Source organism: Erinaceus europaeus, unplaced genomic scaffold (genome assembly GCF_950295315.1).
Source record: "Erinaceus europaeus unplaced genomic scaffold, mEriEur2.1 scaffold_401, whole genome shotgun sequence".
NCBI classification, from domain to species: domain Eukaryota; kingdom Metazoa; phylum Chordata; class Mammalia; order Eulipotyphla; family Erinaceidae; genus Erinaceus; species Erinaceus europaeus.
Window position 1 is genome coordinate 22,340 of NW_026647500.1, and position 16,149 is coordinate 38,488.

At 41.3% G+C, this 16,149-nt stretch overlaps 1 protein-coding gene across 1 annotated transcript in view; it reads left to right on the forward strand.

Moving 5' to 3' along the window:
• Positions 1-2,330: 2,330 nt before the first annotated feature.
• The window catches only part of LOC132536357 (uncharacterized protein DOCK8-AS1-like), a gene marked incomplete at its 5' end in the record, with an annotated part of 28,772 nt that continues 14,953 nt past the window's right edge, over positions 2,331-16,149 (forward strand). Inside the window, one exon of the mRNA XM_060184075.1 lies at positions 2,331-2,459. Coding sequence (XP_060040058.1) covers positions 2,331-2,459 — 129 coding nt within the window. The remainder of the gene's footprint in view (positions 2,460-16,149) is intronic.

Sequence of the window (16,149 nt, forward strand, 5' to 3'; positions counted from 1 at the left end):
ATCCTTTCTTTATCCTTATTCCTTTCCATTCTAAAGATTATGTGTCTTGGTGTCTTTAAGTCTGGGTTAATTCTGTTTGGGACCCTCTGGGATTCTTGAACCTTTATGTCTTTGATATTGTCTAAACTAGAGAAGTTTTCAGCTATTATGTCCTGAAGAATGCTTTCTTCCCCTCCCTCTCTTTCTTTCTCTGGTAAGCCAATAATGTGTACATTGTTTCTTTTGAAGTCATCCCATAGGACTCTGTTGTTGTTTTCTGTATCTCTTAATCTATTTTTGAGATCTCTTACTTCTTTTTTAGTTGGCTGCAATTCATTTTGATGTTGCTAATTCTGTCTTCAGCCTCATTGATTCTATTCTCTCTCCCATCTACTGTTTTCTGGAGTTCATCTATTTTGTTACCCTGTTCTGATAATCTTTTAGCTTGTTCAGCTAGTTGTGTTCTTAGCTCAGCTATTTCACCTTTCAGCTCTCTAATAACCTTGAGATAATTAGTGTTTTCTTCCATTTTCTCATTTGTTGTTCCTGTATTTCTAATTACAATTCTTTCAAACTCTTTACTCACTCCTTTATTTCCTTAGCTAGTGTTTGTATGTTGACTTCATTATTTTGTGTTTCACCCTTTGGGGGGCTTTTAGCTGGACTCTTGTCCTGGTTCATTTCTCCAATATTTCTTCTTGTTGGTTTAACCATTTTATATATTATGTTATGAGTTCCCTCTCTCAGTAATTTTCAAATTACTGATCACTATTGCCTGGATTGATTTGTGTCTAAGTAAAGTAACTAAAGGGTTCACAGTGGTGGAAGTTAACAGTTGTTTCAATAGTATTTTAATCCCTGATTTGGAGCTCAGTGGCTTAAAAGCCTCTTTTGTGCTTTTTTTCCCCTGTAGGCTGTGGAAGCCTGAGGGTTTCTAAACTATAAGTAGGCTTCTTAGCTTAATCACTAACTCCCTGCCACTGCTCCAGATTCTGAGGGCAGTAGAAATGGAATCACTGTCCCTCCCTGCCACTGCTCCAGATTCTGAGGGCAGTAGAAATGGAGACTCAGAGTTGCACTTGGTGAGTCTCTGGGAAGTCCTCTCCTCCCTTCAGCTGTCCCCTTGTTGGTGGAACAGACTGGAGGTTGTGTCTCTGATAAACTGCCGGACTGTTACCAGCCACTTAATATCTCCCTAGGCTCCTCTCTGTCAACCAGCCTCATGTGTTTGTACTCACTGGTGATTTGGTGGGTTCCTGAAGTCGTTCTAGTCCTGTCTCGTTTGGATCCCAGGTGGTTTCCTTTGGTATTCCTAGTTGATCCGGGAGTGGAGAGGAGAGGAGGGGAGGGGAGGGGAGGGGAGGGGAGGGGAGGGGAGGGGAGGGAAGGAGAGGAGAGAAACAGATCTGCTGCTGCTTGTAGCCCCACCTCCAGAAGTCTCTTCCTGACATACTTTTCTAGTGAATGAAATGAAATGCCCTGGCAGAGTTACCTAGATTTGGACAAGGATATACATAGAAACACACACACACACACTCCATTTCATCTGGATTCACTTGCGCCCTAAGGGGAAGGCTAAGTAGGAAAGGAAAACATAAAACTGAAATCAGGTTCATAACAGTTTTCCAAATTGGGGCACTCTGGGAATCTTAATATAAAAGGAAAAAGATTTCAGCCAGTAGAGACTGAACTGTCAGGGAGTCTAGAATCCAAGTCTGACCAACAGCTAAGTCAGAGCTTCTCCTCATTCTGATGTCTTTCCCAGGAACTAACACAACAGTCACCACAATGTGGGTTTTCAGGATGGTTCATAATCTTAGCAGCATAGAAGGGTGGGACTTTGGGCTAGACTGAAGGGGCTAAATGTGGAGGCAAACATATTTGTTATCCAGAAAGACAGAAATGGCGGACACACACACCCTGACCCCAGAATCCCGAACATTCTCTCTACCATTTGAAAATCAGATCTCATGCCTTCTACTACTGATATGACTAACCCTCTAGAGGCTGGGCTGTTTTTCTAGGGAATGACTTCTATTGAGCTGTCAGAAAAAAATCATGATGTATTTTTCATGTTCCTCTATGCAAAAATGTGTCAAAACTGTATGTTTTTATTATGTGGTGAAAGGAAAAGTTAGAATCTTTAGTTTGAAAATTCTTCTTTGTTCACAGCTAGTTTCACAGAAACCCAAAGTCCATTTGGCCTACTCTAATGGAAAGATAGAAAAAAAGGGAGGGGACATAAGACTGAATGCAAGCCATGATGAAAAGATAACATTGAAGGATTTTCAAATGCTGTAAAGTTACCTCTAGTAATGTTTAAAGTGGACACGGTCTACCCCTCTTGAAAGTTAATCCGAACCATCTGTGGCGAAAGCAAACATATTACAGCATATAGAAAAAATAATCTCAACAAGTTCTATGGCAAGACCATGAAGAAGACTTATTTCAGCAAGGAAGGAGACATGTTGGCAGCAAGGGTTAGCAAAAACAAGAAAATGTTTAAGATCTTAGGTCTGGTCTCAGCCAGAACTGGCCTTTACTACCTATATCCTTACAGAAATTGCATAACCTTGATCTCCGTTTCTAAAACCACACATCCTTAGGATAGTAGGAATATACTTAACCTTTTGGGCTGTTAGAACTACACAAGGTGATACACTCAGAGACAGTATGTACTCAACAAATGCAGAAATTAACATGTAGATACCAGCTCCAGAGATCATTGTATTTATCTCTTCCCTTCTGGTACACAAGAAATATACCACTTATTTCTCAGTTTCTTCTATTTTATGTTCTTCCCTCTCACAGACTGTAAATTATTCAGTTATCTTTGCATTTTGTCTCAGTAAAGCAGCTAAAAAAAAAAAAAAAAAGTCCCCAGTCAAATTGCTATCATTACTCATAGGTTTGGGTCCAAAATTTCCTTTCAGGGACAGGCTGGGGTCTGGAAGCCACTGTTAAGAGTGAATCTGGTAGGAAAATTCTTCATATAAGACCAAACATAAGTCTTGGTTAACTTTGAAAGGAATTTAAGAGATAATCTAAGGTAACTCCAGCTTGAAGAAACTGAGACCAGAAAAGATGAAATCTATAAATTTAAAGTCCTGAGTCAGGGAGACAGTATAATGGTTATATAAAAGAAGACTTTCCTGCTCAAGACTAAGATCCTAGGTTCAATCCCCAGCACCAACCACAAGAAATCAGAGCTGACAATGCTCTGGTAAAGAAAAGATGAAGATAGGGGAGGGTAGGGGAGGAGAGAAAAGGAGTGGGAAGGGAAGGGGAGGGCCAGGGAGGGAAGGGGAGGGGAGGGAAATGGAATTGGGAGGGAGGAGAGGGAGAGGAGACTTCTAAAGTACTGCAGATTGTGTCTGAGAAGAGGTAAAAGAAAACCTGAATCATCAGAACCACATGATATGGAGGTTCAAGCTGCCCTTCTCCATGATGAAGCAGCTACATAATTTTGCTCAGAAAATAAAGCAGATGGTCTGGGAGGTGGCTCAGTGGATAAAGCATTAGATTCTCAACCATGAGATCCCCAATAACACATGTACCAGAATGATGTCTGGTTCTTTCTTTCTTTCTTTCCACCTGTCTTTCTCATAAATAAATAAATAATTTTTTAAAAGAAGAAAAAGAAAATAAAAGAAGAGAAAAGAAAAGAAAGCAAAACACTTTAAAATGCATGCCTACCTTTTCTTTTCATATGAACTAGAGGATCTGTTAAGGTCTTAATCTCAAGTGAGAATCCAATAACTTAACACCAAGTCACTTTCCACTTTCCAAATACTAATAGGAAAGATAAATTATATTGAGTTGTCAGAAAGTCATGCCTTTTTGCACAGGAAAACAGAAAAATATGTCATGACTTGTCCAACAACCCAAAATTTATTAAACACATACATAGTAAGTGATCTCCATATAGCTTCACTTTGTCCTCATAGCAATCCTATGAAAGATAATATTATCTTTTTATTTAACTGATAAGGAAACTGAAGCCCAGAGAAACTAAGTTACTTGCTCAAGTTTGGTTAGAAAGTGGTTAAATGGGCATTTGAACCCTGATGTAAGTTAAATACTCAAGTCTATTTCAAATTGAGGTAGTGTCTACATAATTCAAAGAATTTAGAAATTAGAATTTAGAATAAGTCATTTTGGGGCCAGGAGGTAAAGCAGTGGGTTAAATGCACATGGCACAAAGCGCAAGAACCAGCGTAAGAACCCCTTGTAGAGGCACTAAGTTCCAATGATAACCCTGGAGGCAAAAAACAAAAGGAGGAGGAGGAGAAGAAGATGAAGAAATAAGCCATTTTATAGAGGAGGATCCAGTGAGGGGTCAGACTGTTATGTGGAAAACTGAGAAATGTTATACATGTTCAAACTACTGTATTTTACTGTCAACTGTAAACCATTAATCCAAATAAAGAAAAAAAACTTTAAAAAATAAACCATTTTAAATTCTAGGATAGGAGACATCTCTGAAGGTCTCCAATCTAACTGTAGTTGCTGCTTTTCAAGATTAATCACCTCTTCCCCTCAATGTCTCTACTTCTTCAGCATTTCTTTTCTTTTCCACCTCTAATATAAATATTCCTGGGGATCACTTCACACAAATTACCTATGTGCTTCTACTAAGTTTCTTTTTAGTTTTTCATAACTGCCAGGATTTCCCATAAATCACTTTTGGGAAATGGCACCAGCATGCATCTACCATCTCTATCAGTATTCAGAAAATACCAGTGGGGAATTTGAGGCCTAAATTTCCCTTCAACCTGTATATATCTCTGTCCTTACAAATTTACTTATCAGATGGAGGAGAAGTGTGTAGTGTGTTTGTGTGTGTATGTGGTGTATGTGGTGTATGTGGTGTGTGTGTGTGTGTGTGTGTGTGTGTGTGTGTGTGTGTGTGTGTGTGAGTGTGCGCGCGCACATTGGGGGGCTGTTAGGGAAACAGGCTTTGTCAACTCTGAATACAAGTTCTGCTTCTTACTATACAGCTATCAAGAACAATGAACCCACCTTCTCTGACCCATCTTGGACAGAGCTAGAAGGAATTATGTTAAGTGAGCTAAGTCAGAAAGATAAAGATGAGTATGGGATGATCCCACTCATCAACAGAAGTTGACTAAGAAGATCTGAAAGGGAAACTAAAAGCAGGACCTGATCAAATTGTAAGTAGGGCACCAAAGTAAAAACCCTGTGGTGAGGGGGAGACATGTAGCTTCCTGGGCCAGTGGGGGGTGGGAGTGGGTGGGAGGGATGGGTCACAGTCTTTTGGTGGTGGGAATGGTGTTTATGTACACTCCTAGTAAAATGTAGTCATATAAATCACTAGTTAATTAATATGAGAGGGGGGAAAATTAATTGTATGTCTCGAAGTTTTTCAAAACACAAACTGAATCTTTTTAATATATAGGCTGTGTAATTGATATGCAGACTCTCGCAAAAGCCTAGACCAAGTAGATCAGAAGCAACCAATAGCACAGCTATATACAAGATACTGGGTACTACTGTACAACAAACCCTAACAAAAGGACTTTTCAAAGTTAACCCAATTACCAAATAATGTGATGATAACATTAACTATTGATTGTCTTTTTGAACCCTAAGACAGCAGGAACCTCACATCTCCACTATAGAGCCTCTACTTCCCCCAGTCCTGGAACCATTGGATAGGGCCCACTTTCCCGCATGCCACTCCCAATCCATATCAAATAATATTGCATCTGCCGATCCCCACACCTATGGACATCTTATCTTTGATAAGGGGGCCCAAAGGATTAAATGGAAAAAGGAGGTTCTCTTCAATAAATGGTGCTGGGAAAACTGGGTTGTAACATGCAGAAGAATGAAATTGAACCACTTTATCTCACCAGAAACAAAAATCAACTCCAAATGGATCAAAGACCTAGATGTCAGACCAGAAACAATCAAATACTTAGAGGAAAACATTGGTAAAACACTTTCCCACCTACACCTCAAGGACATCTTTGATGAATCAAACCCAATTGCAAGGAAGACTAAAGCAGAAACAAACCAATGGGACTACATCAAATTGAAAAGCTTCTGCACATCCAAAGAAACTATTAAACAAACAGAGAGACCCCTCACAGAATGGGAGAAGATCTTCACATACCAGACATCAGACAAGAAACTAATCACCAAAATATATAAAGAGCTCAGCAAACTTAGCACCAAAAAAGCAAATGACCCCATCCAAAAATGGGCAGAGGATATGAACAAAACATTCACCTCAGAGGAGATCCAAAAGGCTAACAAACATATGAAAAACTGCTCTAGGTCACTGATTGTCAGAGAAATGCAAATTAAGACAACACTAAGATACCACCCACTCCTGTAAGAATGGCATACATCAAAAAGGACTGCAGCAACAAATGCTAGAGAGGTTGTGGGGACAGAGGAACCCTTTTACATTGCTGGTGGGAATGTAAATTGGTACAGCCTCTGTGAAGAGCAGTCTGGAAAACTCTCGGAAGGCTAGACATGGACCTTCCATATGATCCAGTAATTCTTCTCCTGGGGTTATACCCCAAGGACTCCATAACACCCAACCAAAAAGAGGTGTGAACTCCTATGTTCATAGCAGCACAATTCATAATAGCTAAAACCTGGAAGCAATCCAGGTGCCCAACAACAGATGAGTGGCTGAGAAAGCTGTGGTATATATACGCAATGGAATACTATGCAGCTATCAAGAACAATGAATCCACCTTCTCTGACCCATCTTGGACAGAGCTAGAAGGAATTATGTTAAGTGAGCTAAGTCAGAAAGATAAAGATGAGTATGGGATGATCCCACTCATCAACAGAAGTTGACTAAGAAGATCTGAAAGGGAAACTAAAAGCAGGACCTGATCAAATTGTAAGTAGGGCACCAAAGTAAAAACCCTGTGGTGAGGGGGAGACATGTAGCTTCCTGGGCCAGTGGGTGGTGGGAGTGGGTGTGTTGTATGCTTTAACAACATGGGTGGGAGGGATGGGTCACAGTCTTTTGGTGGTGGGAATGGTGTTTATGTACACTCCTAGCAAAATGTAGACATATAAATCAGTAGTTAATTAATATGAGAGGGGGGAAAATCAATTGTATGCCTCAAAGTTTTTCAAAACACAAACTGAATCTTTTTAATATATAGGCTGTGTATTTGATATGCAGACTCTCTCAAAAGCCTAGACCAAGTAGATTAGAAGCAACCAATAGCACAGCTATATACAAGATACTGGATACTGTACAGCAAACCCTAACAAAAGGACTTTTCAAAGTTAACCCAATTACCAAATAATGTGATGATAACATTAACTATCGATTGTCTTTTTGAACCCTAAGGCAGCAGGAACCTCACATCTCCACTATAGAGCCCCTACTTCCCCTAGTCCTGGAACCCTTGGATAGGGCCCACTTTCCCATATGAATCTCCCAATCCATACCAAATAATATTGCATCCGCCGATCACAACCTAACCAACGCAACGACTGCAACCTCAACATGCTTCACCTCAGACTGTGTCCAGAGACTTCACGTGTGGAATGACAACCCTTCAGCTTCAGTACTCGGGTGAGACCTTTCCTTTTATAGTACACTCCAATTTCATCTCAGGTGGTTCACTTTCTAACAAAGTCCCAAAACCTAGATATAAACCAGTTTCTGTGAGAGAGAGCTTATGTTCACACGTATCCATAAACTGCTACAAAATACATACCTGAAAGCAGAAGTACACTAGAGTTTGTAGTGAGTACCTCCCTAAGACTTCCTCTCCACTATTCCAAGCTTTGGGTCCATGATTGCTCAACAATTTGTTTGGCTTCGTATGTTAACTCTCTTTTCAATCACCAGGTTCCAGATGCCACCAGTATGCTGGCCAGGCTTCCCTGGATTGAAGACCCCACCAATGTGTCCTGGAGCTCAGCTTCCCCAGAGACCCACCCTACTAGGGAAAGAGAGAGGCAGACTGGGAGTATGGACCGACCAGTCAACGCCCATGTTCAGCGGGGAAGCAATTACAGAAGCCAGACCTTCTACCTTCTGCAAGCCACAATGACCCTGGGTCCATGCTCCCAGAGGGATAGAGAATGGGAAAGCTATCAGGGGAGGGGGTGGGAAATGGAGATTGGCTGGTGGGAATTGTGTGGAATTGTACCCCTCCTACCCTATGGTTTTGTTAATTAATCCTTTCTTAAATAAAAAATAAAATAAATAAAATAAAAAAACAAGTTCTGCTTCTGTAAAATGAGTTCAAATCATATTTTAGGTTGTCTGTGATGGTCCTTGTCCTTGTTTACTTTACTTTTAATGTTCTTTTCAGAGCATCTACAATATGTGAGGGCAGAACCTTAAGGTAGAAGCAACTGAGGTCCCCAAGTCAGTGCTTACAGGAGAGCCACCAAGTAGGCATTACAACATGATATAAAATAAGCTCTTTTATATTTTTATTGATTTATTTTGTTATAGATACAGAGTGAAAGTGGTAGGGAAAGGGAAGAAAAAGAGAGAAAGAAAGAGAGAGAGAGAGAGGAGAGAGAGGGCTGCAACACTGCTTCACTGCTTATGAAGTTTCCCCTGCAGGTGGGGAGCAGGAGTTTGAACCAGGGTACTGTAACATATGTGCCCAACCTGATGTGCCATCACCCAGCACCTTAACATAAGTTTTTTGTTTGTTTATTTGTTTGCCTCCAGGGTTATTGCTGGGGCTCGGTGCCTGCACTATGAATCCACTGCTCCTGGAGGCCATTTTTCCCATTTTGTTTCCCTTGTTGTTGTTATTATTATTGTTATTGTTGTTGGAGAGGACAGAGAGAAGTCGAGAGAGGAGGGGAGACAGAGTGGGGCAGAGAAAGGCAGATACCTGCAGACCTGCTTCACTGCTTGTGAAGCGACCCCCTGCAGGTTGAACCAGGATTCTTTCGCCAGTCCTTGGGCTTTGTGCCATGGGCACTTAACCCACTGCACTACTACCCAACCCCCTAACATAAATTTTTGTTGGTTTAATCCACTGAGATTTTTGGGGACAATTTTTTATACAAGCTCATTTGTGTGGTCCAGAAGATGGTGCAGTGGATAAAACACTGGACTCTCAAACATGAGGTCCCAAGTTCAATCCCCAGTAGCACATATACCAGAGTGATGTCTAGTTCCTTCTCTCTCTCCTTTCTCATAAATAAAGTCTTTTTAAAAAAGATTTTTTAAATTGGGCTATAACTGTTTTTTAAAAAGAAAAGCTCATTTGCCTTGATTAACACTGTATCATTTTTCCTCTTACTATTTTATTGGGGGGGTTAATGGTTTACAGTACAGTTGTTGACACAGGGGTCCAATTTCTCTCCTCATCATGATAAGTGTCTGAAAAGCTCTTACCCCAACTTAGGTCCTTTCCCACTAACATGCTCCAGGACCCCTAGGAACACTAGATCTTAAGAACCCTCCTCATTGGGTCAGGGTCCTGGGTTAAATGGACTCGATTCTGTGACAGGTAGTAAAAAGGACAGATGCAGTGATGCACCATGAGAGTTTCGTCACTAAGTCATGCATACAGCAATTGCTTGAGTTTATGGAGGAACTCACTAGATGCATTTCAACACCCAGTACCCCTTACTTTTCTACTCACCCTCATTTTTTCTTTAAAAAAAAAAAGTATATGTCTGCTCCAGGGCTTCACTGCTCCAGGCTTAGGCTTTTTCAGAGAGACAGAGAGATGAAGGGGAAGGAACCACAGCACCAAAGTTCCATTCAAGGTGTTGGGGACCTAGATGGGACTTGAGTCAGTCTCTCTCTCTTTCTCTCTCTCTCTCTCTCTTACACACACACACACACACACACAGCACAGCACAAAATAGTGCACTATCCAAATGAGTTATTTTGCTAGCCCTCAACCTTAGTTTTTCCTGAAAGTGGCAATTTTCTGAGCTAGTAAAAATGACATTTTTCTAATCTCCCTTGTAGGCGAAGTGACACAGACCAGACCAATGAAATAAATCATTGTGCGAGTTTGTAGAAAAAGTTGCTTGAAGTAGGACAAATTGATCTGGCATACTTCATTCATTTCCTTCATTTTCCTGTCCTCAGTATTGGTTCAATGACTAGTTGGGATGCCGTTCTGTGAACTTGAAGGGTACAGCAGTGGTGGAGGGTGAAACATGAAGACACAAAAACCCAGCAGTGAAGTGGTATAAGGAGCTCTCACAACACACTGGTATTGCCAATTACAGGAATTCTTGTTATGTGTGGAAAATAAACAGCTTGCTAATTTGTTCAATTCACTAGTTAGTTGTGTTGTCCCTAGCAACAGCTAAAAGCAGTCCAAGTTGACAGAAAAAAATATATCTTTTGGGGACCAGGCAGTAGCACACCCTATAGAGCACACATGTTATCATGCACAAGGGCCCAGGTTCAAGCCTTCAGTCCCCATCTGCGGGGGGGGAGGGGCTTCATAAGTGATGAAGCAGTACTGCAAGTGCCTCTCTTCTTGCCCTCTCTCTTCCCCCTTCTCAATTTCTCTCTGTCTCTATCAAAATAAATGTAAACAAAGGATATCTTTCTAAGACAGCGCATAGCATACATCTTGCTAGCAGTCTGGTCTCTGTGCTTTCCTGCTCTATCCTTTTCATAAACACCCTTTAATTCTCCCAAATCCATGCAATGGACCACAGCAGTCTCTGAATTCTAAGTCCATTTGCTAACTCCTGGAGATAAAAGGTTCCTTAGCTCTTTTCCTGGCCATTTAATTTGATCTCAATCTTCCTCCTTTAAAAGACACATGGTAAGGAGCAGGGGTAGATAGCATAATCTTTATACAAACAGACTCTCATGCCTGAGGCTCCAAAGTCCCAGGTTCAATCCCCCTCACCACCATAAACCAGAGCTGAGCAGTGCGCTGGTAAAAAAATAAAATAAGACACATGGGAATGTTTTTCAGCACCTTCTCTCCCTGACATCCTCAAGTTGCTTCTTCATCCCTAGACCAGACAGCTTGCAATCTGGCCCATAAATGTAATTATGGGATTTCAAAGAAACCTAAGAAGTTAATACGTTTATTCACCTGCCTCCAGGCAGGGCTATGTTTCACTCCCTCAGAAACAGAGCTGTCTCTCACAGATTCGAAAGTTTCTCACACAACATGACTCACTTGGTAACTTTGAAGAGTCCATCTAGTGTCCTCTTAGTTTCTCTGCCAGTGAAATGGGCATAGTGATCTTAGTAAGCAGTCACAAAACCTAGATCTCAACATTCAAAAATGGGAAACAGGAGACGACTGCTTTCATTGACAGGCACTGTCATAGATTGAAATGGCCAGATATTTATCAGCTTCTCCTGTCAAGAGGTTGAGTCTCCTTCCCTGTGCCTTGATGTGAGGCTGCCTCATGCCCTCCTTTGAACAATGTGGAGGAAGGACCACGTATGAGTTCCAGTATGAACCTCAAGGAGGATCCACAACAAGTTTCAGCTTCCACTTTCAGCCTCTCAGAAAATTCCCTCCAACATGTACAGAAGAAAAGCGAGGCGACTGAAATCTGAGAGCACACTTGAAGAGGGGAAAAGTCCAGCTGGCAGGGCTGCACCAAGGCCCTGGGCTTGGGAGTGAGGTCATGGTAGATGGTCCAAGTTCAATCGAAGTCCCAAGAAAACCAGCAGGAGAACTGCTGAAAGAGCACAACCTCACCACCAGTCCTCAAAACCAAGAGTAATTATAAAGTTCTTCTGTCAGCCAGGGAAATAGCTCACTGGAAAAGCACAGGATTTCTAAGAATGAGGTCACAGGTTCAATCTCCAGCACTACATAGGTCAGTGATGCTCTGGTGACTATCTCTCTCTCTCTCACTCTCTCTCTCTCTCTCTGTGTGTGTGTGTGTGTCTGTCTGTCTGTCTATCTCTCTCTCTTATTTACTTTATCTTAATGAGAGATACTGAAAAAAAGACCAGAGCACTTCTCAGCTCTGGTTCATGGTGGTGCCAAGGATTGAATCTGGGGTCTCAAGGCCTTAGGCATGAAAGTTTTTTTCAGAACCATTGTGTTGTTTCCTCAGCTGCCCACCCCTACCCCTCCCACACACATACAAATTTCAATATAAGTAAGTCACTAAACTCTGGGTCATGTTTTAGTTTCCTATGGACACCATTACAAATGACCACACATCAAGTGTCTGAAACAACAAATATTCCTTCCCTCACTGTTCTGGAGGCCAGAAGTTCAAAGTCAAGTCAAGGTACGAGTAAGCTCATGTTGACTTAAAGGCTCTATGGAATAATCCTTCCTTGCTTCAGCTGATAGTGGTGGCTGATAGGCCTTGGCATTTGTTGCTTTATGGTGACATAAATTCAATCTGTCTCTGACAGCACATGGTCTTTTTTAAAAAAAATATTTTATTTATTTACTTATTTTCCTTCTTGTTGATCTTCTTGTTTTTATCATTGTTGTGGTTATTATTATTGTTGTTATTGGTGTCGTTGTTGCCAGATAGGACAGAAAGAAATGGAGAAAGGAGGGGAAGACAAAGAGGGTAAAGTAAGACAGACACCGGCAGATCTGCTTCACCACCTGTGAAGTGACCCCCCCCCCTGCAGGTGAGGAGCCAGGATGTTTACACCAGTTTTGCACCATGTGCGCTTAACCCTCTGTGCTACAGCCCAACCCCTCTATGGCCTTCTTTGTAACATCTGAGGGCCTCTCCCTCTCCCTCTCCCTCTCCTCCTCCTCCTTCTTCTTCTCTCCTCTCTCTCTCTCTCTATCTCTCTATCTCTCTCGTTGTTTTGGCAGAGCCTACCTTCATACATACATAATTTTACCACTCCAGGTCACCTTTCCATTCAGATAGATACAAAGAAGGGGGGAGAAAAGAAAGAGGAAGAGACACCACAGTAATAGAGCCTCCTCACACTCTACAAGACAGCACTTCCCAATATCTCCTTTCCCACCAGCAGCCATGCCCATGGCAAAGTATGCCCCATCCCAGGTGAGTTACCTCTCCAGTTCATCTCTGTCCTTTCTTATAAGGATCAATAATTGGATTTGGGGCCCACCTTAATCCAGTAATGATCTCAATTTAACTTGATAGTATTGGAAAAACCCTATTTCCAAAGCAAGATGTTACTCACAAGTACTGGGACTTAGGAATCTTTTGGTGGGGATTTAATTCAACTCACAAAAGATGATTTGTTAAACAGCAAAAAATATGACTGCAACAGTATAATTCTCACTGTTTCCTATCATTTATTTTGTACTTTAAAATTTAAAGATAATGACATAGAAAGGATTCTCACATTTTAAAAGGTAATCCATAGCAATACCAGTGAAGTTGAAGTTGATGTTGAAGTCTCCTGGGCAGCTGGCAGAGTACTATGTGGCAGAGTACATTACTATGCACAATGACCCAGGTTCAAATCCCTGGCCACACCATGAAAGCACCACACAAAGGGAAAGCTTCTGTGATGTTTCTTTTCTTCTCTTCTCTTCTCCTCTCTTCTCCTTTCTTCTCTCTTCTCCCCTCTCCTCCCCTCTCCTCCCCTCATCTCTCCTCCCTTCCGCTCCTCTCCTCTCTTTTCTTTCCTTTTTACCAGAGTACTACTCAGCTCTGGTTTAATGGTGGTGTGGGGATTGAACCTGGGACTTTGGCGTCTCAGGCATAAGGGTTCTTTGCATAACCTTTGCCCAGACATCTCCTCTTCTGTCTCTCCAGTTTCAAGCCCCTAGTCTCCAACTGCAGGGGAGAAGCTTCATGAATAGTGAAACTGTGATGCAAGTGTCTCTCTTTCTCTCTCCCTTTCTACCTCCCCCTTCCCTCTCAATTTCTCTTTCTCTATCCAATAAATTTTAAGATTTTATTTCATTCATGAGAAAGATAGGAGAGAGAGAAAGAATCAGACATCACTCTGGCACATGTGCTGCCGGGGATTGAACTCAGGATCTCATGCTTGATAATCCAATGCTTTATCCACTATGCCACCTCCCGGTCCACTAGCCAGTAATTTTTTTTACATGTTTTAAATTTCAGGGCTGGGCAATGGTGCACCTAGTTCAGCACACATATTACTAAGCACAAGGACCTGGGTTCAAGCTCCTGTTCCCCCGTCCCCCCCCCACACACACACGCACAAGGGGACACCTCATAAGTGGTGAAGCAGGTCTGCAGGTGTCTTTCTATCCCTCTCCCTATCCTCCCCTCCTCAATTTCTCTATGTTCTATTTAATTAAAGAAAAAAGTAGGGAAAAAAATGGCCACCAGGAGCAGTGAATTTGTAGTGTGGCATCAAGCCCCAGCAACAACGCTGGTGGAAATTAAAAAATAAATAAAAATAAATGTTTTAAATCTTTTTTTTAAAGGAATGTCCTGCTTATTGTCAGTAGTTTATTGCTAGTAAAAAAAAAAAAAAAAGCAAAGTTGTTCTATTTGGCAGTATTGGGTTATTCTGAACAGTTTTTATCTATGGGTAAAATTTGTAGGAATAACTCATGCTCTCTGTTTCTAAAATCAGACCATCTGTGCAAAAGTCATAACCTTGTTAGAACCTCTGGTTACCACTATCCTACTTCTCTCCGGCCTCATCCAAACTTTCAAAGGAGTGGTCTCCACCAGCTTCCTCTATTTCCTCTGCATTGACTCCCTCCATAACCCTGTGAAATCTGACTTCCTTCCCCACAGTGTGACTAAAACTGCTGTCTCAGAGGTTTACACTGACCATCTTCAAGGCTAATCTATTGGCTCATGTCCTCATAATTTGGCATCAAACTCTCTCACTGCACTGTTAGCTCCCTTTATGGACTGTATCCCAACTGCTTGTATCTTAGCCAAATTCTTCTTCTACTTTTTTGTAGAGTGGCAGTGATTTTCCCCCCTGGGTCTCTCCCTTTTCTCTCTCCACTGTACAGCTGGATTCATTCTTCAATTCCCACCCCATTTCAGTGATGGCTTCCTAGTGGATTACTGTTAATTCTGATTTATCATTCAAGCCACAAGCCTAGATCTCAAGCTGCCCAATAGAGATGTTGTACATTTCATGCTCATCTATAATAGTCAGAGTAGGCTCAATTCTGCTGCAGTAACAAATAATCCAAAACTCTAGGTGGCTTATAAAAACAAAAGCTTTGGGAGAGTGACTGTGGCTCTGTGCTAATTGTCTTTATTGTCCTAAGACTAAGCTTTTAGGGATCATATCTACAGTCTGTTACTAATTGTCTCTATTGCCTTTATCAGCCTATGTGAAGTGTTCCACCTTGTCTAGAGCCAGGAAAGAAATGACATGACTAATGCCAGACCTGCTCTTAACACTTCACACTTCCAACAAGGATAAAAGTAAAAATCATCTCATAGGGAAGGAGAGAAATACATACAGAAATGTGCAGTCTGCTACATTCTCTGTAACAGAAACTCTGTCAGAAAAGTACAAAACTATCTTTCCATGAATACCCTTATCAATTTTCCCAGAATGAAAATATGAAATTTCTTTCATAAATATTACTTTCATTAATTCAAATGCAGTATTTAAAGAAAACATGGAAAATACATGTACATATACAACCCTGCCTACAACTAAAGAAAAATCACCAATAATTCCAATACCCAGTTGCATATATCCTTTTGACCCTCACTCTGTTATACTGTCTTGATATGGAGATCTATATTATTATAAAATTCATACTGGGGAGTCAGGCAGTAGCGCAGTGGGTTAAGTGTAGGTGGCGCAAAGCGCAAGGACCGGCATAAAGATCCCGGCTCCAGCCCCCGGCTCCCCACCTGCAGGGGAGTCACTTCACAAGCTGTGAAGCAGGTCTGCAGGTGTCTCTCTGTCTCTTTCCCTCTCTGTCCCCCTCCCTTCTAAAATCCTCTCTGTCTCTATCCAGAATAAATAAGTAAAATAATATTTTTAAAAATTCATACTGTACCATGTATGTGATTTATGGCTACTAAGAAAAAGCCTATCAAGGTAATTCCAATATGTCCTTTTCCTCCATTATTTAAAAATATCACCTATATACATGTTATCATGTAAAAAGACCTTGGTTTAAGTCCCTGGTCCCCACCTGCAGGGAAGAAGCTTCACAGGCAGTGAAACAGCGCTGCAGTGCTGCAGCTGTCTCTCCTGTTTGATTCTTTTTCCCTGTTTTGTTTCTTCCAACTACTAATCCTTTATAAAAAAAAAAAAGTGTCCACCAGAAATGG